The sequence below is a fragment of the Doryrhamphus excisus genome, linkage group LG16 (assembly GCF_037039965.1).
Source record: "Doryrhamphus excisus strain RoL-2023G ecotype Guam linkage group LG16, RoL_Dexc_Guam_v1.1, whole genome shotgun sequence".
Lineage (NCBI taxonomy): Eukaryota > Metazoa > Chordata > Actinopteri > Syngnathiformes > Syngnathidae > Doryrhamphus > Doryrhamphus excisus.
Window position 1 is genome coordinate 335,631 of NC_136372.1, and position 19,370 is coordinate 355,000.

General features: G+C 55.8%; 6 protein-coding genes across 14 annotated transcripts in view; 4 read left to right on the forward strand and 2 right to left on the reverse strand.

Annotated features, from left to right (window-relative positions):
- Positions 1 to 41: 41 nt before the first annotated feature.
- On the reverse strand, positions 42 to 6,723 carry srrm2 (serine/arginine repetitive matrix 2). Of its 5 annotated transcripts, none has more exons than XM_058049510.2 (14): positions 6,010 to 6,723; positions 5,204 to 5,458; positions 5,011 to 5,103; positions 4,735 to 4,917; positions 4,581 to 4,661; positions 3,939 to 4,001; positions 3,832 to 3,861; positions 3,364 to 3,480; positions 3,166 to 3,286; positions 1,481 to 3,090; positions 789 to 1,400; positions 647 to 724; positions 259 to 359; positions 42 to 194 (listed from the first exon to the last, which is right to left on the reverse strand). In XM_058049510.2, the coding sequence occupies exons 2-14, from the start codon at positions 5,449 to 5,451 to the stop codon at positions 127 to 129; spliced, it is 3,405 nt and encodes a 1,134-aa protein (XP_057905493.2). In that variant the 5' UTR covers positions 5,452 to 5,458; positions 6,010 to 6,723; the 3' UTR covers positions 42 to 126. The 5 variants fall into 5 exon arrangements, with proteins under 5 accessions (XP_057905493.2, XP_057905495.2, XP_078653608.1 ...); XM_058049512.2 differs by having other exon boundaries at positions 1,481 to 3,087; positions 6,010 to 6,722; XM_078797482.1 differs by having other exon boundaries at positions 265 to 359; positions 6,010 to 6,722.
- Positions 6,451 to 8,098, forward strand: arl6ip1 (ARL6 interacting reticulophagy regulator 1). Its single transcript, XM_058049546.2, has 6 exons — positions 6,451 to 6,628; positions 7,019 to 7,152; positions 7,236 to 7,355; positions 7,431 to 7,548; positions 7,619 to 7,703; positions 7,787 to 8,098. Exons 1-6 carry the CDS (start codon positions 6,593 to 6,595, stop codon positions 7,903 to 7,905), a joined length of 612 nt encoding a protein of 203 aa, XP_057905529.1. The 5' UTR covers positions 6,451 to 6,592; the 3' UTR covers positions 7,906 to 8,098.
- Positions 8,099 to 8,957: 859 nt separating this feature from the next.
- On the forward strand, positions 8,958 to 12,010 carry LOC131103353 (ras-related protein Rab-35). Of its 5 annotated transcripts, none has more exons than XM_058049541.2 (8): positions 8,958 to 9,130; positions 9,219 to 9,361; positions 10,478 to 10,685; positions 10,776 to 10,826; positions 11,034 to 11,157; positions 11,244 to 11,368; positions 11,455 to 11,579; positions 11,648 to 12,010. In XM_058049541.2, exons 3-8 carry the CDS (start codon positions 10,535 to 10,537, stop codon positions 11,795 to 11,797), a joined length of 726 nt encoding a protein of 241 aa, XP_057905524.2. In that variant the 5' UTR covers positions 8,958 to 9,130; positions 9,219 to 9,361; positions 10,478 to 10,534; the 3' UTR covers positions 11,798 to 12,010. The 5 variants fall into 5 exon arrangements, with proteins under 5 accessions (XP_057905524.2, XP_057905520.2, XP_057905522.2 ...); XM_058049537.2 differs by having other exon boundaries at positions 8,959 to 9,130; positions 10,355 to 10,685; XM_058049539.2 differs by lacking the exon at positions 8,958 to 9,130 and having other exon boundaries at positions 9,207 to 9,361; positions 10,355 to 10,685.
- Positions 11,963 to 19,370, reverse strand: part of anapc2 (anaphase promoting complex subunit 2) — an 8,529-nt gene continuing 1,121 nt past the window's right edge. The window contains exons 1-16 of the mRNA XM_078797483.1: positions 17,121 to 19,370; positions 16,058 to 16,125; positions 15,859 to 15,977; positions 15,438 to 15,687; positions 15,044 to 15,365; positions 14,832 to 14,964; positions 14,564 to 14,750; positions 14,384 to 14,503; positions 14,190 to 14,307; positions 13,936 to 14,117; positions 13,721 to 13,862; positions 13,577 to 13,652; positions 12,836 to 13,036; positions 12,649 to 12,781; positions 12,340 to 12,581; positions 11,963 to 12,270 (exon numbers count right to left, since the gene is read on the reverse strand). The exon at positions 17,121 to 19,370 is cut by the window's right edge and continues 1,121 nt beyond it. Coding sequence (XP_078653609.1) covers positions 12,061 to 12,270; positions 12,340 to 12,581; positions 12,649 to 12,781; positions 12,836 to 13,036; positions 13,577 to 13,652; positions 13,721 to 13,862; positions 13,936 to 14,117; positions 14,190 to 14,307; positions 14,384 to 14,503; positions 14,564 to 14,750; positions 14,832 to 14,964; positions 15,044 to 15,365; positions 15,438 to 15,687; positions 15,859 to 15,977; positions 16,058 to 16,125; positions 17,121 to 17,314 — 2,697 coding nt within the window. The 5' untranslated portion in view covers positions 17,315 to 19,370 and the 3' untranslated portion in view covers positions 11,963 to 12,060. The remainder of the gene's footprint in view (positions 12,271 to 12,339; positions 12,582 to 12,648; positions 12,782 to 12,835; positions 13,037 to 13,576; positions 13,653 to 13,720; positions 13,863 to 13,935; positions 14,118 to 14,189; positions 14,308 to 14,383; positions 14,504 to 14,563; positions 14,751 to 14,831; positions 14,965 to 15,043; positions 15,366 to 15,437; positions 15,688 to 15,858; positions 15,978 to 16,057; positions 16,126 to 17,120) is intronic.
- rnf25 (ring finger protein 25) lies at positions 17,368 to 18,795 on the forward strand. Its single transcript, XM_078797319.1, has 6 exons — positions 17,368 to 17,397; positions 17,442 to 17,576; positions 17,633 to 17,773; positions 17,850 to 17,939; positions 18,001 to 18,138; positions 18,200 to 18,795. The coding sequence occupies exons 1-6, from the start codon at positions 17,368 to 17,370 to the stop codon at positions 18,749 to 18,751; spliced, it is 1,086 nt and encodes a 361-aa protein (XP_078653445.1). The 3' UTR covers positions 18,752 to 18,795.
- kat8 (K(lysine) acetyltransferase 8) overlaps positions 18,951 to 19,370 on the forward strand; it is a 3,104-nt gene continuing 2,684 nt past the window's right edge. Inside the window, exon 1 of the mRNA XM_058049522.2 lies at positions 18,951 to 19,338. Within this exon, the coding sequence (XP_057905505.2) occupies positions 19,080 to 19,338 (259 nt within the window). The 5' untranslated portion in view covers positions 18,951 to 19,079. The remainder of the gene's footprint in view (positions 19,339 to 19,370) is intronic.

The following is a 19,370-nucleotide window of genomic DNA, read 5'->3' on the forward strand; positions in this document are numbered from 1 at the left end:
CCACAATGTATAAGACCGATGTGGCCATTCCTTGCCAAGGGTTAAAATGTACAATGATCTTTATTCTTCTTAGGAAGCTTGAAGAAAGAACGTCACTACATCCAACTACACAAGGTCACAAGAGGGTCACATGACCCACACACTTCTGAAGGGCTCATTTCCTCCTGCTGCTGCCGGACGTGCGGCCTGGCGATCTGCTCCGGCGTGGTCAGACAAGTGTTAAGGTCAAAGTTCAAACTCAGATGAGTACATACGCACCGTCACCTGACCTGCGGCTCCGGTTGGCGGGCGCTCCTCGCATATGTCGTGGAGGAGAGTAACTGAGCGAGCGGGAGTCTCGTAGCGAGTCGGCCGGCAGCCTGTCAGGACAACACCAGAGTCAGACATGCCACTTCCTCTTCCTGCTTCCTTCTTTGGAGCACTGCAGTACGCCCACTTTGTCAGTGCATACACACACGCTTGTGTACTTAAGTGTTCAGTGCACACTTAGGCACTCAAAAGACTAAGTACACAAGTGCACACTTGGGGGGATAAACAGTGATGGTAAGTGTGTAATGACAGTCACAGGTTTGGAACAGCACTACCCTAAGTAAGTACACTTGCTGAAGTGTACTGAATGTTGCATTTGTGTTTTCTGCCTTCTCACCTCTTCTTCGTCATCGTCGTCGTCTTGCGGTCCGTCTCAGAAGAGGAAGAGGAGCGCGAAGGCTGAGCTTTGTCGCTCCTAAGGAGGAAATGAGCATCATGAAAGGCTCATCGGCTGCCGTCACTTCCTGTTTCCTGCTTACCCTTTCCTTTCTTTCCTTGCTTGGTCCTCAGAGTCAGAGCTGTCTGAGGAGGAGGAGGAGGAAGATGAGGAGGAGGAGGAGGAAGATGAGGATGAAGAGGAGCTGCTGCTTTGTTTCTTGTCCTCCTTCCCGTTGAGTGCACGCTCCACTCGCGCTTCCTGAGGCGGCGGCTTGGGAGCACGTGAGGAGTCCCTGTGCTGTGATTGGCCGCCAGCCGGCGACCTGGAGGTCACAGCGGCGTCTCTGCAAGGAACGGACGAGGAGGCGGAGCCACTTTTCTGCATCCCGCCTTCTCGCCTTTTGCCCTCCTTGTCTTCTGTCACATCATGTTTTTGTCTGCTGTGGACAGGCGGAGGGGAAGATGAGGAGGAGGAGGAGGAAGTGGAGGAAGATGATGAAGACGAGGATGAAGATCTGCCGAGCTGACGGGTGTCTTTCACAGGGGCGCGTTCCTTCTCTCTCCCTCGCTCTTTGACCGCCTCGCTCAGACCCTCCCTGTCTCTGCAGCCCCGCGTCCCCGGCGACGGAGGTCGAGGGATTTGCTTCTTGAGCGGAGGCGAAGGTGAGCCGCTGCTCCGCCTCCTGCGTGGCGGTGAAGGAGGGCGGCGGCACCTAAGACGCAACGATGGTTGGTCATGTGACAACCTACTTTACACAGCCGTCATGTCTTCATGTCCTTTGAGGCTGCTTACCTGACAACAGGGCTCCTCCTGGGGCTCCGGTTCCTGGAAGCGCTGCGCCTCCTGGGGCTCCGGTTCCTGGAAGCGCTGCGCCTCCTGGGGCTCCGGTTCCTGGAAGCGCTGCGCCTCCTGGGGCTCCGGTTCCTGGAAGCGCTGCGCCTCCTGGGGCTCCGGTTCCTGGAAGCGCTGCGCCTCCTGGGGCTTCGGTTCCTGGAAGCGCTGCGCCTCCTGGGGCTTCGGTTCCTGGAAGCGCTGCGCCTCCTGGGGCTCCGGTTCCTGGAAGCGCTGCGCCTCCTGGGGCTTCGGTTCCTGGAAGCGCTGCGCCTCCTGGGGCTTCGGTTCCTGGAAGCGCTGCGCCTCCTGGGGCTTCGGTTCCTGGAAGCGCTGCGCCTCCTGGGGCTCCGGTTCCTGGAAGCGCTGCGCCTCCTGGGGCTCCGGTTCCTTGATCCATTGATCCTCATCGGGCTCCTGGTCCTGGAACTACTGCGTCTGGAAGCACGCTCCAGTCCTCTGTCCCTCTGCCGATCTCGGTCCCTGTCATGAGAAGGACTGGTTCTTCTGGGGTGTGGAAGTGGGTCCTGGTACTGTTTGGGTGGGGTGGCACGGGTCGGGGGGGAGCGTGACCTCCTGCTTGAGGAAGTCGACTTGGCGGCCCTTCTGGTCTGGTCAAACATGACCAGCCTATCAGGTCCAGTTCGGCGGGGGCCGGGGGGTGAACTGGGACTGCGTCTTGGAGGCCGGGGCAGAGGTGCCGGGTGGGGGCGTCGCTCACTGCCGTCCGGCTGTGTCCGGGTCGCTGTGGGGGAGGCGGAGCTCCGCGTGCGTCCGTTGGCGTAGCGTTGAACGGCCGCCCCGACTGCAGACGAAGAAATCTTTTCTTTGTCCTCATCCTCAGAGGAGGAAGATGAGGAGGAAGACGAGGAGGAGGATGAGGTGGAGGAAGACGAGGAGTTGCCGCTGCTGTCCTCCACCTGCTTCCTTCTTCTGTCTCCTTGCGTCTCCTTCCTCCCGCCTTCACTCGTCTTGCTTCCTGCCGCCTGGTCTGGCTTCCTGCTTCCTTCCAGGCCCCGCCCCCGCTCGTCTGCTCTGCGCCTCGTGTCCTCGTCCTGTCTGGGGGGTGAGCGGAGGCGGGGCGTGTCATTGGTCCTCGGAGGAGGAGACCTGCTTTCTCCTCTGGTCCTCCTTTCGGGAGGAGGCGGAGGTGTTATCTTTGTGTCTCCATGTTTCCTGAGGCTCCTGTCCTCCTCGCGTTCCACACCTCTGCTGCCTCTCCTCCTGCTGTCCACTTTAGGAGGAGAAGGAGAAGAGGAGTCGTGTCTCATCCTGCGGGGGGGAGAAGTCTTTCCTCTGCTCCCCGAACGTCTCTTCCTGTCCACGTCTCTGTTCCTCTGCTCTTGTCCACTTTCTACACCTCCCTGCTTTTCTGCGTCTTTGCTCGGGGATCTTCTCCGCCTTTCCCCCTCCATAGCTTGCCTCCTCTTTTCAGGCTCTTTGCTCCTGGAGCGCCTCCTCTTCTGCACGTCTCTGCTTCTCTCCCAGGGAGGAGAAGGAGATGAGGAGTCTCGTCTTTTGGTGACGGAGGTCTTGGTCTTTGTCCTCTCTGCATCCTTCTCTCTCTTCTTCTGGCGTCACAGAAGAGCATGTCAGGACAAACCATCATCCTCCTCCTCCTCCTCTTCCTCCACCATGCTCCTCACCTTGTGACCTCCTGCAGGAGGTAGTCTTTGCTGCTGCTGGTCTGCTCTCCTGTGTGGAGACGGCGGTCTGCGTGCGTTGTCCTCTTTGTGCGGACGAGACCTCAACGGTGAAGGGGAGCGACTTAGCGAGCAAAAGCAGAAGACATTTAGGACGCCACGGATTCTCCTCCAAGACGAAAAAACCTTTAGATGTGCAACCTGAGAGACGACGCGGACGAGACGCTCCTGTGCCGCACCGCCTCCTTCCTTGCAGGACTTTTACTCGCTCCTTTCTTCTTCTCATGCTTGGACGCCTTCTGCTTCTCGTATGAGGAACTTTGGTGGAGAGAACATAAGACCACAGTGAAGGTCGAGGAGCAAAAGGAGGAGACAAAGCTGAGAAGGGAAGAAGATGGAGGAGAGGGTGAAGGAGAAAGTAAAGAAGAAGCAGGAGGGGGAGGAGCAAAGGACAAAGGACAAAACTGAGGAGAAAGAAGTGGAGGAGGTGAAGGAGGACAGGAGGGTAAAGGAGAAGGAATGAGGAAGAGAAGACTGAGAAGGGCAAGAAGTAGAAAGAGGATCAAAAGGAGGACATGGGTGAGACTGAAGGAGAGGAGGAAAGGAGGAGGGAGTAGGAGGAGGTGAAGGAGGAGGAGGAGGAGGAGGGAATGCTGCCACGTGTCCTACCCGTCTTGCTGCTCGTCCCGAGAAGGTTCTCTGAAAAGATGGGAGAGAAACGCTTAATCGGGATCACCGTGAACGTGTGGCGATGGGGGCGGGGCCAAGTCAATTACCGTTTCTTCTTCTTCTTCTTGGATCTTTTCTCACGGCGAGAAGATGGCGAGCGGCTCGGCGAGCTGCAAACAAGGAGGAGCACAAGGAGGAGTGACACCACTGGCGAGTGCGCTCAGTCTTACAAGTGCACCGATGGCGAGTGCGCTCAGTCTTACAAGTGCACCGATGGCGAGTGCGCTCAGTCTTACAAGTGCACCGATGGCGAGTGCGCTCAGTCTTACAAGTGCACCGATGGCGAGTGCGCTCAGTCTTACAAGTGCACCGATGGCGAGTGCGCTCAGTCTTACAAGTGCACCGATGGCGAGTGCGCTCAGTCTTACAAGTGCACCGATGGCGAGTGCGCTCAGTCTTACAAGTGCACCGATGGCGAGTGCGCTCAGTCTTACAAGTGCACCGATGGCGAGTGCGCTCAGTCTTACAAGTGCACCGATGGCGAGTGCGCTCAGTCTTACAAGTGCACCGATGGCGAGTGCGCTCAGTCTTACAAGTGCACCGATGGCGAGTGCGCTCAGTCTTACAAGTGCACCGATGGCGAGTGCGCTCAGTCTTACAAGTGCACCGATGGCGAGTGCGCTCAGTCTTACAAGTGCACGGTCGGTACCAGGCCCCCGCCCCCCAACGGTGCAGCGAAGGACACCCACCCAGCTCTCTTCTTGTTCTTCTTCTTCTTGCGACTGCGTTTCTTTGGCGGGGAATCCGAGTCGTCGGAGTCTTCTACCAACCTGCCGGGAGGACAGCAAAGCGTGAGAAGATGAGGACGCAGGAGGATGTGTCTGCGCTGCTGCTGCTGCTGACGTGTACTGCTGCTGCTGCCGCTCCTTCTCCAGACGCTCCTGCTCTCGCTTCTCCTTCTCCTTCTCCTTGCGGTCGGCATGAAACGACGAGCCGTCCACGTAGTCGCTGGAGATCCCAAAGGCCGCCCGCAGACGATCGTTCTTCTGCTGGTTGGCGGCAGCCAGAGCGTGAGTTTCCGTCACGCTGAGCGGCAGCATTCAGGAGAGAAGACGGGCATCAAACATGGAGGACATGGCGACACGACACAAGTATTCTGGCGATGGCTCGCTGGCTTACGTGGCTTTGTCACCAGAGGCGGGCGTCTCCTGCTGTTCCTGCAGCATCATTCGAAAGCTGCTCACCTTCTCCTCAATCTCCTCCGCCGAGTACCTGGGCAGGCAAGCATTGACAACATCAGAACCTCTCCCACTCCGGCCCGGCCCGGCCAGGCAAGGGCAGCACGCCATCGGTTCTTATGAAGGTTCCTGACCCTTGCTCCTCCATCATGTCCTGCAGCTTGGCACACTCCACCTCCAGCTGTCTCTTTCTCTGGTGCTCCAGGATGGCGGCGTTGGGCTGCCTGTTGAGCTGACTCTCCAGCCTCTCCCGGTCCTTCTCGTCCCGTTCGCCACCGCGTTCATCTCGCGGCCGCTTCGCTCGCAGGCTGGACAAGTTCCGCTGCACGTAGCCATTGGTGCCGCTGCCCCGAGGAGTGGTCAGGCCTATGCCATTGTACATGGCGCCTCTGTCAGGGCACACGTTGTGTTACTGGAACGGGCCATCATGCCTGTCACCTCCCAAAGTATCCCGGCTTCACCGTAAGGTCGCCTGTTCGGTTTTTCATGGAAGCAAACATGTTTAGAAAGCTCCACAAAGATGTTATATTTGCTTCTTGAAGGCATCCCCACACCAGACGCCAACAAACATTCCAATTCAAGTGTGTGAACTTTGCTCCACAAAAGTCATGTGGACGTCGTGTCAGAACATCGGACACATGTCAATCACCTTTCATACGTTTACGTTTTTTGGTTTTGTTTGTTTTTGTACTACTTACGGAGACGCTACAACGCGTGTTCATGACAAAGTCCTGAACTCAACGACGTCTGTCGTAAAGTTAGGACTATAAAAACGTTAAGAGGTTGCTATTCATTGCTCGACGGGACATGATAACACCAGGACATAATGTTGCTAAATGTAGAACGTAGTAAAAGCTATTAAAAGGTCGAAGACTTCTTAGGCCGAACTTAGCTTAGCTGCTAGCTAAGTAGCCAGGAAGCTAGCGGGATTGCTACGCACCAGATGTTGCCTCCTGGAGCCAAGAGAAACGTCACCGAAGGAAAAGAGCAAATAAAACGAATCTGCTCTTTTATCCTTGTTCGTACAATCGATCTCTCTTAGAAGTTTGGTCACAAAGAAGCGGGCGAGTTGGCTGCGTTAGCTCCTCCGTCTCAAACGAAAGGGAGACGAAACGATGTCACGTGACTCTTACGTCATAGAGCCGCCTTCGAAAGCAAAGATGCGTTCAAGGTGCTAAAAGGAATTGGGCGTTTGATCTGATGTTACGGTAGTTCAGTATACTCCAGATAGAATTTACACCAAATTAAGATGACATATAACACACAGAAATATAAGCATATAAGCATGTTTGAATCCGTGTGTGCTTATGAATAAAGGTAATTTGGAATGCCCCATATACACATCACAATTCCTACAACGTCATGTGTACTGGAACGCAGCAGTGCGGGATAAAAACATCCTGTCACTTCAACCGTTAGTGCTACGGAGGCTCGTCTGGGGAGCCGATTGGGCCTGGTCGAAGCAGCGTCAGAGAGAATCACGCATTTGATCCAGACGACGGTGTCACTTTAGCCGGGCAGCCATGGTCGAATGTGACAACAAAAGCGCGAACATGCTGGTTTGTATGACCATCTTGGATGTGGAAAGCTAGCTTGAGCTATTGTTGCTTTTGATGGCCTCTGCTCGGCCGCCCCGCCATTAGCAAACAGACGAGTCCTTCCAATTGTTTCTGTGTTTGGCGTTTAAGATGCCGTCTGCTCAGCACCGCTTTACCTCGCCGCCGCTGGACCGTGACTGCTAACAAACGCAGCAAGCGCGCTAGCTAGGTAGCTAGCTAGCGAACCGAGCTAACATTCGAAGCGGTTAGCCGTCGCGATACATTCTGCAGTAGTTTCCGATCGATCCGCCCGTTTCCGGGGTGCTTGCGGCACAAACAGGAAGATTCGGTGTATCGTAGCAGGATGTCACATGGTGTCACATTAACGTACAATGGCGATATGGCGTGCAGGCTCAGGAGACGGCCCAGCTTGAGGAGCAGCTTCAGGCGTGGGGGGAGGTGATCCTGGCGGGGGACCGCGTCTTACGCTGGGAGAAGGCGTGGTTCCCCGCAGCCCTCGTGGGCGCCACCAGCGTGCTCTTCCTGTGAGTCCCGCCTTCGTGGCAGAGGTTGGTGGGGTGGGCCGCATGGGGTCTGACTTAGCCTGACTAGCCTCCTCATCTCCCAGGCTCATTTGCTATCTGGACCCATCGGTGCTGACGGGGCTGTCCAGCACCGTCATGCTGCTGTGTCTGGCGGACTACCTGGTGCCGATGCTGGCTCCCAGGGTTTTCGGCTCCAACAAGTGGTGAGTGGAGACGCCATGCTCGCGTTGCCTCCTCCAGCTGCTCCTTGAAAATGGTGTGTGTGGTGTGTGTTGCAGGACCACGGAGCAGCAGCAACGCTTCCATGAGATCTGCGGCAACCTGGTGAAGATGCAGCGCCGGGTGCTGGGCTGGTGGCGCCGTCTGTGCACGCTGAAGGAGGACAAGCCAAAGATGGTATACCAATGGCAAACCACGCTGCTGTAGACACGACTCGTATGACTTGCCACCTCGTGTGTGCGTGCAGTATTTCGTATCGGTGATCAGCAGCCTGCTGGCGGTGGCGTGGATCGGCCAACAAGTGCACAACCTCTTCCTGGCCTACGTGATTGGTGAGTGGTGGCTGTCAGCATGGCGACAGAACTATGAAGCTTGAGGAGACGTTCTTGCTAAATGTATTTGGGTTGTTTTGCAGTGAGCTTCCTGCTGCTGCTCCCCGGCCTCAACCAGCACGGCGTCCTGTCCAAGTACGCCTGCATGGCCAAGAGGGAGATCAACAAGCTGCTCAAGCACAAGGAGAAGAAGAACGAGTAGTTGGTGGTCTTGGCATCTCAGCCCACCTGTGGTGTTGTGTCGTGGCCCCACCCCCTCCAGTGACTACTGACTTTGTGTCTTGGTTTCCTCTTCCTGTTTGCAGCACTTGAAGTAAACACCCCCGCTCCTGTCTCCTTATTTATGTGTCCCATCATGGCTTGACCAATGTCAATAAAGTTTTAAATGACATTCATTTGTTTCTTCTGACACTTGACAATGCCTCCTTAATAACGACAATAGCGCTTCGTGTACAATCTTTACAGTCAGGAAATAGTAGTGTCCACAAAGACCTTAAGACAAAGTAAAAATGGGGGGTAAAAGGGCTCTTTCCATCATCAAGGTCGAAACAATCAAGTACACTTCTGTGAGGACTCCAGTCGAGTCAATAAAAGGAATCTAGATTCCCATCACTAATTGCAACAGTCCAGTTAGCCCCGCCCCTTCCGCTGTGTCACCAAAGTGTCCATTGAGTGCAACATCCGGGCACTGACGGTGTACTGCACTTCCCGTGTACTTCTCGGTAGAACACACTTAAGTACTAAGTGTGCGAAGCAGCAGCCTCAGTTGGTTGATCTTCACACCTCGTCCCCATCTTTGTTTGCCTCCACATTGTAGCTGCTTTTGGACGGCCCCCGGACCCAGGACCCAGGCCCCAGGCCGCGGTGCTGTGGCCCCACAGGGGACGGGCCTGGAGCGATCTTTGGCAAACCCAGCAGCTTCCAGGACCTCTTGAAGCAGGAGGTCCTTCATGCCACCTATTGACAGCGGTGCCAGGCCCGGGACCGCCTGTGGCCCCTCCTATCCCTTGTCTTCATGGTCAGCGTGGGCCCCCGACCCGCCCTGCTGTTGCTGCGTGACTCAAGTGGTCTTTGTTGAATTACACAGCAACCATTGTCCTATTTTCTTCTTCTAAAGTGTGAGCAGCGTGTGCGCGTGTCAACCACCATCTCCAGCTGACATGAGGATTTCATCTTTGGTTAGTTTGTCACTTTCCAGTCTTGGGTGGAAACAATAGGAAGTGGCGTTTAAAGACTTGCGTAAACGTCAAAGCCGTGTCTGAAATGAGTCAATACCAGGATGTGTCGCTTTCCTTTCCTCCCAAACTAACCAAGTGTGATCCTTCACGTCTGGGAGCGTAGTGGTGAAGTTCTTGGGACTTCTACTCGTCCTCGTCGTGTTCAAGTGTGGCATTAAGTGTGTTGTTGAAGTAGTCGTGATGACAGATGTATGTGTGTACACACGCAAACACACACTATATTTTAGTCAAGGAATTACTGCAACATACGGCTGACTCTGCTTTTTCCCACACACAGTGAAGGCAGCGTCCTGTGATAGCGGGTCATCAGGTGTGGTCGGTACCAGTCCCAGACGTTCGGACCGCTGCTGGGCTCCACTGGACTTTACCGAGCAGGAGGAGGCCTCGGCGGCACCGTTGGACCGGTAGCACACCGCCACGGTGAGTTTGACACATTTGGACGGGTTTGGGTCAACTTTGTTGGTCGGGTTCCGGCCTGTGGACAACCGGACTACACGTTTTCATGTTGGGTGTAGCCTAAGAACTGCGTCCACCTCCCCAGAGACGTTGCCGCTTGTGGTCCTGTGACATTGCGGAAAGTCCGAGCAAAGACTGTTCAAGTACCACATTTGTGTGCCTAATCCTAGACGGTCTCTAAACACGTCAAAGGGTTTCCACGACGAGCAAAACCGAAGTGAATCTTTTCACGGTCCGCTCGCATTTTGGGAGGACTACTAGCCAAGTTTGGCTCAGAGCCGGAAGGTGTTTGTGTCATGACGTCACTGCTGCGCTTCGAGTTAGCCTAGCTTAGCATCATTAAAGCTGCTCGTAAAGTTTCAAAGCAGTTCATTTCGCGGTGATCGACTCCTGAAACAGGCGTGACCGGATGCCTTTAAAACCGGAAGCTCCCGTTTCCTCGTTTGAGACGCTGTGTAGTCTGGAAAAGTGACTTTATACACGACGTGCTCGGACATCTTCATCGAACATCAACTAGACTGACGCCACTCGTACGATGTCTAAAAAAGACTTTCTTTACTAACAATAGCATTTGCTCATCTATGCTAGCAACTGGACGATACTGTGAGTATAAAAGTTAAAAGGTAAATATAAAGTTGTTGGAAAAAACGCAACATGTAGTTCCGGTTTTCAACTCAGTCCCATTTAGTGTGACGTTCAAGTTATATATCATATCTGTAGGTTGATTATATCAAACGAAGTGGACTTAATTCAAAGGATAGAATTTCATTCATTTAGAAAAGTGTCCAAAAGTCCCCCTGCCGACTCCAAATGGTAGAGGATGGTTTCATGTGGTCTGGAAGCTAATCTACCATGCTAGCTAGGATGCTAGCTGCAGGCAGCTGGAGCAGGAAGTTGTAGTCCATGACTCAGCAGGGAGGAGCAGCTAAAAACAAGAAGTCTCTTGTCTTGGTTTAGGCCGCCTGTTCTCATGGAAGCAGCCACCTTGCCGCCTTCAGTCAAGTGAAAGTGAAACTGTGGCGTGGAAAGAGGAAGTTGCTGTCCTCCAGAAGTGTTGGTGATCTTCGTGTTTGCACGCAGAGCTGTGATTGGTGCGACCATGAGCCAGTGGAGCGGAGAGCAGCGCAGACGTCCTCTATGTCCACTCTGGATCTGAGGGACAATGTCTCCTGCTTTGTGGTCATAAACCTAAAAAGGACCGGACCTCGTCTGCCGCCTTCTTTTGCCGCCGTGATGGCGGGAAAGGACTACAATCATCTCTTTAAGCTGCTCATCATTGGCGACTCCAGTAAGCGTGACTGCACGTCTCCTTGTCCAACTTGCCGTTTCCTGTCTCATCCCTGGTTTTGTCTCCTCATGTCCGCCGCCATCCTCTCAGACGTCGGGAAAAGCAGCCTCCTGCTCCGCTTTGCTGACAATTCCTTCTCTGGTCAGTCGGCCTCCGTTGTTCTCATGACAATATTCCTGTTCTTCAGATGGACATTGGTCAATGCATCACAGCATATCATAGCAGGGAGGCCCCTGGTGGTTGTCCACTGGGGGCCCCCAAGGTTTCGTTAAGCGCCAAAGGGTGAAGGAAGCATTGGGCAAGTTGAAAGTTTCTTCTGACCTGATGGCGCCTCTCGTGGTCCAACAGGAAGCTACATCACCACCATCGGCGTGGACTTCAAGATAAGAACGGTGGACATTGACGGCGAGCGTGTCAAGCTGCAGATCTGGGACACGGCGGGCCAGGAAAGATTCCGAACCATCACGTCTACGTAACGAGCGTTTAGTTGGGAAGACCAGCACCACACTGGTCTTCTGTGCAGGACCTGAGTGTGTGTGTGTGTGTGTGTGTGTGTAGGTACTACAGGAACACGCACGGCGTCATCATCGTGTATGATGTCACCAACCCTGAGTCCTTTGTCAACGTCAAGCGGTGGCTCAACGAGATCTCTCAGAACTGCGACAACGTCTGCAAGATCCTGGGTCAGTTGGTCCGTCTGAAGATGCTGATGATGTTGTTGATGATGCAGAAGAAACCAAATGAATGCTTTTGTTTTCTTTGCCCTCAGTGGGAAACAAGAACGATGACCCGTCCAGGAAGCAGGTGGATACCCAGGATGCACTGCATTTTGGGGGGTCGGTGGGGGTGCGTGTGTTCGAGACCAGCGCCAAAGAGAACATCAACGTAGAAGAGGTGATGGGCTGCCTCTTGGCACGTTTGTCTCCGCCGCCGCCGGTGTAACCATGCCCGCTTCCGTGCAGATGTTCATGGCCTTCACCCACATGGTGCTGCGGGCCAAGAAGCAGAGCCAGAACCGAGCCGAGAGGGATCGCGAGCGCGAGAAGGACACGGTCAACATCAACGCGCAGCGAGAGCGAGACCGCAGGAAGCGAGGCAAGAAATGCTGCTGAGGACAGGAAGCGACCTTCACCCTGCCCCGCTTGTGTTCTTCTTCCACTTGAAAAGGACTCGCCAGGCGAGAGCGCCAGGAAGTAGAGCTGTGAATTTGCACTCGTCATTGCCACAACCAAACGTGACTGAAGGGAAGTTAGCAGGAACCAACACGTGCTAGCATGCCATCAGTAGCGTTGTTGTTTTAATGTCCAATAAAGCCTTACCTCCAACACGCATTACACTTTGTCAACACACATGCTAGCAGCGCCTGAATGCAGCATCACGTGGTCTTGGGAAGTCTGTAGACTCCTGTGGAGAACATCAGCTGGTGGTCCCTGACCTTCCTCTCCAAGAACGCCTCCAGCTCGTTGACGTCCATCTCCGTGACGACGGGCCCCGTGGCGACGAACATCCTCAACATGGAGTGGATGCGTTCCAGGGTCATGTTGTCCAGGTTGGTCAGCATGGCTTGGATGTAGGCCCAGAAGAGCTGCGTGCGGCACCAGACAGGTTCCACCACGTCTCGGCAAAAAGCAGACGGCAGCCGACGGCGTGTTACCTGAAGCTTCTCCTCCCGCTGCTCCGACTGCGTGGTGGTGTTGGAGTCTCTCTCCTCGTCGCTGTCGATCAGCATGACTCCCCTCTCCATCTTCTCCGTGGAGGACCCCGTTTCCAGCACGCTGTACCGACCGCCGCCGTCCCCCCGCAGCACGCCGTGCTGCTGCCAGAGCAGCAACTTCCTGTGGACCACCTCTTTGGGAACGCTCAGCTTCACGCTCAGCTCCTCCAATGTCCATGAACCTGGAGCACCAAATGAATTAAAGCAAGAAGACTTGGGAACGTCCAAGTAGCAGCTGGAATACTCCACTCTTGTCCTGGAAGTGCAGGATGATGGCGGCGTGGATGGGCGACACGGTCAGGTTGCTCAGCGTGCGGTCCTCCAGCTCCACGTCCAGCGTGACGGAACCCAGGTGAGGCTTCCAGCTCAGCGTCCTCATGGCCTGAAAGCACGCCGCCATTAGCGCGTGGACCCGAGCGGCGTGCGCGTTCCTTACCTTCAGTTTCTCGTAGCGCCTCGTGAAGGCCTCCATGGCGTGGCTGATGACAGGCGGCAGCTCCAGCTTCTCCTCCTTCAACTGCGGCCAGAACTCAGACGACATGATGATGGCCGACAGCCACGAGGATGCAGGCTCCTCCCCTAACCTCAAGTCCTCCTCGCCAATGTTGCTGTTGATGCGGCGAGAGTCGGCCATGTCCTACGTGGCGGCAGACAAGGACACGTACGGCCGTGGCCAACAACACTGGCACCCCCCCCCACCGTGCGATTCCCAAAGCTGACTTCCTCACGTTCATCTGGAGTTTGCATTGGAAGAGAAAAAGCCCAACCCGTCATTCCTTCCTTTTCTAGCGCTTATCCTCACCAGGACCAACTCCTGGACCAGACCACATGTGGACCGCATGGCAACCAGGTCTTGGTCTGCTCCAGGTCTCTCAGATCTTCTACTCTGCGCGGTGCGCTTTGGTTCAAGGGTCGTGACCTCTGACAGAGACCTGGCTGAGGTCATCTTCACGGTTCACGCCGCCCTTTTGGATGGAATGATCAAACGTGGCTTTGGTTCTCTCCAATGCAACCAAGAGAATGAAACGTCTTTCTAGGGGCGGCGCTACGGTGGCGGTGGCCATGACGTAAAGGATACGCCAGCGCCTCGCCACGCGTATTCACGCTTCAGGATGAAAGGACGCTGCGGCCGACAACATGGAGGCTGAGCAAGTTGTCCGGCATGATGGTGACGTACCTTCAGCATGACCTCGCAGTAATGCATGTGCGACTCTCCAAAGCGAAGCTTCAGCAGCTCCACGTTGCGAATCTCCCTGCGAGGCGGACGCAAAGGAGAGGCGGATCAGCGGCCTGGAGCGCATCCTCCTGGGGGGGGGCGTACCTGGCGGTGTTGTAGTTGAGCTGCTGCAGCAGTCTGTCGGCCAGCACGGTTCTGTACTCGTTGATGAAGATGTCTTTGCTCCCGTAGATGCTGACCAGCAGACTGATGATGTCGGACGAGCGCCGCTTGGAGCCCGTCTTGTCTGACGAGCAAAGGCGACGTGAGCGACACCACTGCGCTAAAAGGGGGGCGTGCCGTGCGGCGCCTTGACTGACCGGCCACGGCGTCGGTGGGGTCCGGGGTCCAGCCCTCGGGGTCGCCACCTTCCTCATCGCTGTCCTGCATCTCCAGGGTGACCGGGTCGCCTCTGGAAAGCTCAAAGGCCAGATCGGTGCAGCCTGTCACGGGGTCTCCTGTCAGACCGTCCACGATCTGCCGCACCGTGTCCTCACGCGTCCTGGAAGGACAACGTTTCCTCAAACTGGCCATGTTTGACTGGGACCGGGGGGGTGTCCCCATGGGGAATCACCTGAGGTATTTTCGGATGGGCTGGCAGGCCACCTGCAGGATGACCATGGACGGGTCGAGCTCACGAAGCGTCTTGATAGCGGAGATGTAAACGGTGATGATGTCAGACGTGTGAACGCCTGAGAGAGAGGACACCATCCGTTAGTCTACGTACTGTCTCTTTAAGACAGACCGCCGCAGAGCAGCCCAGCCCACCTGGGTGCAGCAGACGGCTCTCAAAGGTGGACTTGAGGGAGGTGAGGAGCTGCTGGCGCTGGTTGGTTCTTTCTAAGCAGAACTTGAGGTCTTCAATGGCGGCTTTGGATTCTGGGAAGTCTGAAAGGGGAACAAAGGATTTTATCTTCAAGTTCAAACGTGCTGGAGATCCTGGCTCACCTCGGATGATGCTGAAGAGCTCTTCGATCCTCATGTTGACGTAGATCCTGCAGAAGAACTGATGCATGTGGCATCTCCACTGCTTCAGCACCGAGCTGGAAGATGGAGCGCTCCGGTCACCGGGACCCTCACGGACCTCCTGGCCGGCAAACACTCGACCCAGCCAGCCCACCACCAGTTCCAGCCACTGCGGACGAGAAGGCGACGCGTGAAGAGGAGCTCTCACAGGGCATGCGAGCATGCGAGACGCAAACCACGCCAGCGCTACCTCCTGAAAGTCGAGCAGGAAGGAGCGCTCGTACTCGCCCCTGCAGTGCTGCTCCATCCACTGCTCGATGAGCCTGTGGAGGATGGAGGTGATGGCATCTGAGCTGACCCACTCCAGCAGCTCCACTTTGGACCTTGGAGCACATTTAAAGACGGGAGAAGAATGCGGCGAACGTTCTTCAAGAGGTGCTGGAAGCATGGACAACAACTCACAGAATGTCACTGAGCTCCTGCAGATGTTTGAGGGCCTCCTCACACCAGCACTCGTCCACCAGGACAGCACAGCCGGGGCAGTGCCCCCCCTCTGGAGCATCAGAACCCTCTGCCCCGCCCTGCCCCTCCCCCTCTCGTTTGATATACACGGAGAAGGTCCTGCTGTAGAACTCCAGCACTCTATCTTGGAGAACCTGTGATGGGGGGAAGAGGAGGAGAGCCCTGATGATGGCGTAGGCCCGTTCCTGGAGGCCCCGGGGTTCCGGTCCACCCAGTCCGATAAGACCCTTGCTCTGCCAGGTTCCGAGCCTCTCCAAGCCGACTAGAAGAATGAAAAGAAGAATCAACGGTGAACTTCCACACGTCCACCAGCTGGCCCACTGAGATGACTTGCCCAAAAACACTTGGAGGCGCTCCAGCAGAGTCCGGAAAGCAGCGAGGAGAACCCAGGCCCGACCTCTCTCATCCAGCTCGTTCTCCACCTGCCCGAGTCCAGACCAGAATTCCGGAACCACAGAAGAAGACAGACGCATCTGCAGCGTCTCCAGCAACCAGCTGACCAGCAGCGGACCCAAACCCTGATCCCACAACAGAACCACAGAGTCCGGGACGTTGTGCTCCCCCGCCTGGCAGCCAGGAGACATCTGATGCAGACATGAAGCAGAAGACGGTCAAGTCAGAGGACAAGTCTTCTCATGTGGACAACACAACTCTCAAATGAAATGAAAAGCCATTTGTATGATTTCTATGATTTCTATTGGAAATGTTGAAACGGTGAAAGTTGTTTATCGGACCAGACTAGCATAAACACCCACCAGAGCTGCGGTCACACTTTCCCAAGCTTCGGCTGCTGATAGCTGAGGTTCGGATTCCATCACAACTTCATTCATTTTCAGCTTCCACGGAAGTAAACGATGACGGTCGACGAGTTCGCCTTGGAGAGTTTAGGAGAGCCCTCGAATGTTCATTTGTAGCACTTTAGCGCTGCTCATTTTGTGGTTCTTCTTCGCCTACCTTTCTTTGTGACGATGTAGCGGTGAAGACTCGGTGCTGCCCCCTCGCGGCCGGGAAGAGTCTGGCACCTGTATTATTTAAAACTACAATCATAAACGGCACAGAACATTGATGGATGGATGGATGGATGGATGGATGGATGGATGGGTGGGTGGATGGGTCACCACACTATATAAATCAAATAAAAAACAGTAATCTAAACTTTTTTCCTTGATTATTTCAAGCAGCGTAAATGTACATTTGAAAATCGAAAAACTAAGATTGGTCCTTCTTTTCGGACTGCCTACTGTGATGGAAACGCCTTATTTTTTCATGAATAGTCCAACACGGGAAGCTACTAAAACAAAGATGAGTAAAATCCAGCAGTTCCTCGGCGTGTCCAGAAGGTTGTCCCATGCCCATACAGTAGAGGGCGCTCTCCGCCACGACCGCACGTCACGTGACAGAAGAAGACCGAGCGGCGTTCGGTGGAAAACAATCATGGCGATGGAGAGCGAGTGAGTTTGGAGACAAGTTGTCTCGGCGACGAGAGGCTCACATTCAGAGTTGTTGACATTAGGCGGCAGTTTGACGTCGATTGTGTCAAACCGGGTCCCGGCGTTGCTAAGCAGCTCCAGAGCGTTCGGCTAATATGAGCTAAAGCTAGCCAGCCTCGGTTGCCTGCCAGTTGACAGCAGTTGGAAACGATGACTAGATTATCTTTCACATTTCATATTCATATTTCATATCATTGCTTCGGAAGCCCGCGTGTCGTGCATGGTGAACGGTAGCCATTAAAGAGCCATGAGCGATAAGAATGAATGACAGTGACGTGTGTTCCTCTTGCAGCGTGCAGTGTGAGATAGAAGTGCTGCAGTCCATCTACTTGGAGGACCTGCAGGTGACCAGGACACAGGACAGGTGATGCTGTCATGTGATTGCGCCACAGTTGGCTATGCATGATGAATGGTCCCACCGAGCCCCACATTAACACGCGTGTGGTGGGGTGCAGGCGCCGGGAGGTCAGCCTGGTCCTGTACCCGTCCACAGCCGAGGACTCCGGCTCTCAGTTTGTCCGACTCACCTTGACGTTGACGCTGGATGAGCAGGTAACACCTCGGCTCCAGCGGTGATGATGTCACACATGTCATACATGCGGCGTTGTGTTGTGTCCAGTACCCGTGCTCGTCTCCTCACATCTCCATCCACAACCCGCGAGGTCTGTCGGACGACAAGCTGAGCAGGTGAGCCGCCGCCAAACACGGACTCGTTGCACATCTCCGCTGGCGACTGACGCCACCTTTCCTTCCAGTGTGCACGAGTGTCTGCAGATGGAGGCGGAGTCGTGTGTGGGCTCGCCGGTCTTGTATCAGCTGATTGAGGTCACGACGGCGTTGCTGTTGAGCACCTCAAACAGGAAGTTGTGTCAAAGCGCCACACGTTTCATTGTTTCTTCTGTGTCCCTCAGAAAGCAAAAGAAATCCTGACGGACAGCAACATTCCGCATGGGAACTGCGTCATCTGCCTCCACGGCTTCAAGGTGACCTCATGCTAATCACTCAGCGCTTTAGCGTGTTTGCTAACAAATGCTTCCAGGAGGGGGAGACGTTCACCAAGACCCGCTGCTACCACTACTTCCACTCGCACTGCCTGGGCCGCTACGCCAGCCACTCGGAGAAGGAGCTCCGCTTCCTGGAGAAGGAAATGGCGGAGGACAAGACCGCAGCACGCCACCAGGTGGCACATCGCCGGCTGCCCTCCGCCACGCGGGTCACCCGGATGTTCTAACGAGCCGTGTGACCGTGTCCGCTAGGAGCTGACGGTGGTGTGTCCCGTGTGCCGCGAGCCTCTGGCCTACGACCTGGACCAGCTGCTGGCCAGCGCCGCCCCCCACCTGCCCGAGGTAAGACACGCCTGGACAGGTAGAGAGGAAGTTAGCTTGACGGTGTGACGTCGTCATCCAGTTGGACGGCGCCGCCATCCAGTCCGGTTTCCAACAGAAGTGGCGAGAGCTTCAGAAGGTCCTGGAGAGACAGCGGAGGAGAGGCGGCGTCATCGACCCCGAGGTGGAATCCAACCGGTTCCTCATCCACATCAACGAGGTGAGCGCATCACATGACCTCGCAACACGACCCCAGCTGGGACGTTTGTTGTCCTCCACAGGCGCCGCTGTCACACGCTGATGTAGACGCCGTCCAGGACCACCCGTCACTCGCTGCCCCGCAGCCGTGTCCTCCGCCATCGCAGCCGTGTCCTCCGCCATCGCAGCACTGCACTCCTGCACAGACGCACTGCCGAGGCGCTCAGGCTCACAAGCGCCACAGTCATGGCAGGGGTCCGAGGAGAGGCGGGGGGCCCAGGCCACGTCACAGCAGGGGTGCGCCCATCACGGAACACCTGGACCGACTCCGTCTGTCCTCACACGCCTCCGAGGGGCCACCGAGCGGCAACGCCGAGGGACGCACAGACGTGAAAGACACGTGTGAGACCGGCCGCTCAGAACCCGACGTGACCCATTTCACCCCCCTTCAGGCAGGAAGTGACGGCCTCAAGCGTGCTGCAGGGGGGCGGGGTCATCGTGGAAGGAGAAGAGGCACCCCCCCACAGCACTCTCCCCGCGGGGAGCCCCCTCAACACCACCACTGGGACCCTCGAGCTCCAAGAGGGGGGGCGCCCCGCCAGCAGAGGGTGGGGGGCAGAGAGGAGGGGCTATGACCAAAGGCTACATTTGGTCCATTCATTAAACTTGTCTGAAAGCATCCACGAGGGTGTTCAGTTCCTCTAGTCGTTTATGAAATCACCATTTTGGTATTTTAGTATTTAATGTGATATCTTAACTCCAGAGGTTGGGACTGACGCTACCTTCGCTTTAGTCTATCGCGTGAGGGGCGTGGTCGTGCGCGATGACGTCACTAGGCGTCCCGTCCGCCATATTGGGACTTTGTTGGCGCGTGAAGACAGAGGTGTGTACGCTTGTTTTGAAATAGCGGGCGCGGACGACTGGCGGGAACCAAACCAGCAGAAGAGAGGTTCGGAAACGGCCATGGACCCGGACCCGGACCTGGACCCGACCCAGGCGGAGAGCGAGCGCGGGGACGTGGACGCCCGCATCCCGGCTGCGTGCTCGTCGAACGGCAGCGGCGGAGAGGACGACGAGGCGGAGGCTGAGGCTCATGTTCGGGAAGCGGGAGGATCCGGCGGTCAGCACACGCCGGACCGGACCGGGATGCACGGCAGGGAACAGGAGGTGTCGGTGGAAATCGGAGGCACTTACTTGTGCCAACGCGCCGATAAAACATGGCGTAAGTTCTTCCCCGCTAGCATGTTAGCATGC

What these genes read in the sequence shown, in the direction of transcription:
- LOC131103353 (XM_058049541.2), top strand. Translation starts at nt 10,535, where the DNA reads ATGTCCACTCTGGATCTGAGGGACAATGTCTCCTGCTTTGTGGTCATA. An exon ending in TGCTGACAATTCCTTCTCTG is followed by an intron (nt 10,827 to 11,033) that starts GTCAGTCGGCCT and finishes GTGGTCCAACAG; the next exon opens with GAAGCTACATCACCACCATC. An exon ending in AGAACATCAACGTAGAAGAG is followed by an intron (nt 11,580 to 11,647) that starts GTGATGGGCTGC and finishes GCTTCCGTGCAG; the next exon opens with ATGTTCATGGCCTTCACCCA.
- srrm2 (XM_058049510.2), bottom strand. Translation starts at nt 5,451, where the DNA reads ATGTACAATGGCATAGGCCTGACCACTCCTCGGGGCAGCGGCACCAAT. An exon ending in GCCTCTGGTGACAAAGCCAC is followed by an intron (nt 4,918 to 5,010) that starts GTAAGCCAGCGA and finishes GCTGCCGCTCAG; the next exon opens with CGTGACGGAAACTCACGCTC. An exon ending in AAGAACAAGAAGAGAGCTGG is followed by an intron (nt 4,002 to 4,580) that starts GTGGGTGTCCTT and finishes CCTTGTTTGCAG; the next exon opens with CTCGCCGAGCCGCTCGCCAT.
- arl6ip1 (XM_058049546.2), top strand. Translation starts at nt 6,593, where the DNA reads ATGGTCGAATGTGACAACAAAAGCGCGAACATGCTG. An exon ending in ACAAAAGCGCGAACATGCTG is followed by an intron (nt 6,629 to 7,018) that starts GTTTGTATGACC and finishes TATGGCGTGCAG; the next exon opens with GCTCAGGAGACGGCCCAGCT. An exon ending in GCCACCAGCGTGCTCTTCCT is followed by an intron (nt 7,153 to 7,235) that starts GTGAGTCCCGCC and finishes CTCATCTCCCAG; the next exon opens with GCTCATTTGCTATCTGGACC.
- rnf25 (XM_078797319.1), top strand. Translation starts at nt 17,368, where the DNA reads ATGGAGGCGGAGTCGTGTGTGGGCTCGCCG. An exon ending in AGTCGTGTGTGGGCTCGCCG is followed by an intron (nt 17,398 to 17,441) that starts GTCTTGTATCAG and finishes GTTGCTGTTGAG; the next exon opens with CACCTCAAACAGGAAGTTGT. An exon ending in CCGCCCCCCACCTGCCCGAG is followed by an intron (nt 17,940 to 18,000) that starts GTAAGACACGCC and finishes GTCGTCATCCAG; the next exon opens with TTGGACGGCGCCGCCATCCA.